This window comes from Pteropus vampyrus, unplaced genomic scaffold (genome assembly GCF_000151845.1).
Source record: "Pteropus vampyrus isolate Shadow unplaced genomic scaffold, Pvam_2.0 Scaffold250, whole genome shotgun sequence".
Lineage (NCBI taxonomy): Eukaryota > Metazoa > Chordata > Mammalia > Chiroptera > Pteropodidae > Pteropus > Pteropus vampyrus.
The window spans coordinates 620292-622298 of record NW_011889031.1 but is presented as its reverse complement, the minus strand read 5'-3'; the positions used below and the strand labels follow the sequence as shown (position 1 = coordinate 622298).

The window sequence follows — 2007 nt, the reverse complement described above, 5'->3', positions numbered from 1 at the left end:
CCAAGACAGAAAAGGGTGGACTCGTCCTGTTGAAGGGGATGTAGGGGTCCACATGCGAGGCTCGCTTTGTTTTTCGAGGTCCCCACACCCCTGCTAGGCAGAGGGTTCCAGATCCACTGGTCCTAAGTGGGGTGAGGCTTTAGCACGTGTGCCCAGAATTCACCTACCTCCCCTAGCCCTTTTCCCTTTAAAAAAAAAAAAGCACTTCCTGACAGTGGCAGTGATGTTTATTTCTCTGGGGGAGGGGGTTATATACAGCAGTGACCCGGATGCCCGGGAGCCCCGTACCCCCACCGGGGGCTCGGGTGGGGAAAGGAGGCGTAGGCAGAAGGCACACGGTGGCAGCGGTCCAGAGGAGGCCAGGACCTGCAGGAGGGCGTGTAGTGTGTCCCAGATCGGGGAACGGGCTGGGCGAGGGCGGCTGGTCCCTAGAGCTCGTGCTGGTGGTTCCTCCCGTGCCCGTGCTACAGGAGGACGCAGGGGCAGCTCCCGTCCTTCTTCCTGGGGGCACTGGGCGGGCTGGGCGGGAGCTCTTGTTCCTGGTACTTACTGTGGGAAGAGGTTGGTGAGTTTGGGCCACAGGGGTTGGGGACAAGGACGAAGGGGAGGGGCTCGGCTCACCGGACAGCCCGCACCAGCTGCTCGAAGGCCTCGTCCACGTTGAGGCGCAGTTTGGCCGAGGCCTCGAAGTAGGCCACGTGGTGGGAGGCACTGAAGGTGGACGCTTCAGATCGGGGGACCTGGGGGCGACACAGGGAGGAATCAGGTCCCTGCACTTTGGGGTCCCAGTGGGGGCAGGGCAGACAGGAAGATGTAACACTCTGTCCTCTGTATGGGGGTTACACACTGCAGGGGCTCAAGTGGACAGGGAAAGTTCTGGAGAGATCGTGGGGGGTGCCGAGGGGGCTCGGCGCCATCTGAGTAAGGAGTAGAGGAAGGCCGCTCAGGCGTTTGCCCTCCTGGGTATTGTGTAACTCGAGTTCATTGGGCAGACAAATCTGGGTGTTCCTGGCACAGGCCTGAGCCAAGCTCCCGGGGTTGGAAATCCCCAAAGGCTTAATCTAAAAGCTGCATTCTGTGTGGGGCTCACAGAGTCCCCGTGCATGGGGAACCAGTGGAAGCTTAGAAAGAGGAGGATGACAACGCGGTGGGCATCAAATCAAGCACCAGGCGGAGCTGGGGGTTTCTCCCAGGGGCCCTGGGGGGCCGTAGAGGGCTGAGAGCAAGGGAGGGGCAGAGGCAGCGGGGACCAAGTGGGAGGTAGGCTGGCGGGGAGACATGGGAGGCTGGGGCAAGAGTCTAGGTGAGAACAAGAGGCGGGGATGGGTCCGAGTCAGAGCCGCTTGACCCGGGGATGGGGAGATGCCCTTTTCTCCATCTAGCCACCTCTCCTGGGAACTCCTGTGTGCAATGCTGGGGACTCAGAAGGTCCAACTTGGGGGCAACACCTCTTGTGAGGTGTGTGACAGTGGAGGGGGCAGGACCGGACGAGCCGGAGGAGGATGCTGCTGTGAAGAGAGGCAGGAGGTGCGCCAGATGGAAGGAGCCTCGCGGGCTGACGTGGGGTCCCCGGGGCTCCCAGACCTGACGCTGTGTCTCGAGGTCTGCCTTGTTCCCAACCAACACGATGGGGAAGTCGTCACGGTCCTTGACTCGGAGGATCTGCGTGAACAGCTTGCCCACCTCGTTGAAACTGCAGATGAAGCCAGAGGCGTGAGGTCCAGTCAGTCGCTCGGCCCTGGCCCCCTCTGCTCTGCCACCTCCCTGCTCCGCTCACCTCTGCCGGTCATTAATGGCAAACACCAGCAGGAAACCGTGCCCGGCGCGCATGTACTGCTCTCTCATGGCCCCGAACTCCTCCTGGCCCGCAGTGTCCAGGACTGCAGAGAAGGGAACAGAGCTCCGGTGGGGACGAGGCTCCCCCTGGCCATCCCCACCATCCTCCCATCCGCGCCCCGCTGCCCTCACTGTCCAGCCGAGCGGGGACGCCATCCACCGAGCAGATCT

At 62.4% G+C, this 2007-nt stretch overlaps 1 protein-coding gene across 1 annotated transcript; it reads right to left on the bottom strand.

Moving 5' to 3' along the window:
- Positions 1–209: 209 nt before the first annotated feature.
- Positions 210–2001, bottom strand: RRAS (RAS related). The gene is made up of 5 exons (XM_011374531.1): positions 1969–2001; positions 1778–1880; positions 1585–1693; positions 622–740; positions 210–549 (listed from the first exon to the last, which is right to left on the bottom strand). The coding sequence occupies exons 2-5, from the start codon at positions 1843–1845 to the stop codon at positions 465–467; spliced, it is 381 nt and encodes a 126-aa protein (XP_011372833.1). The 5' UTR covers positions 1846–1880; positions 1969–2001; the 3' UTR covers positions 210–464.
- Positions 2002–2007: the final 6 nt, after the last annotated feature.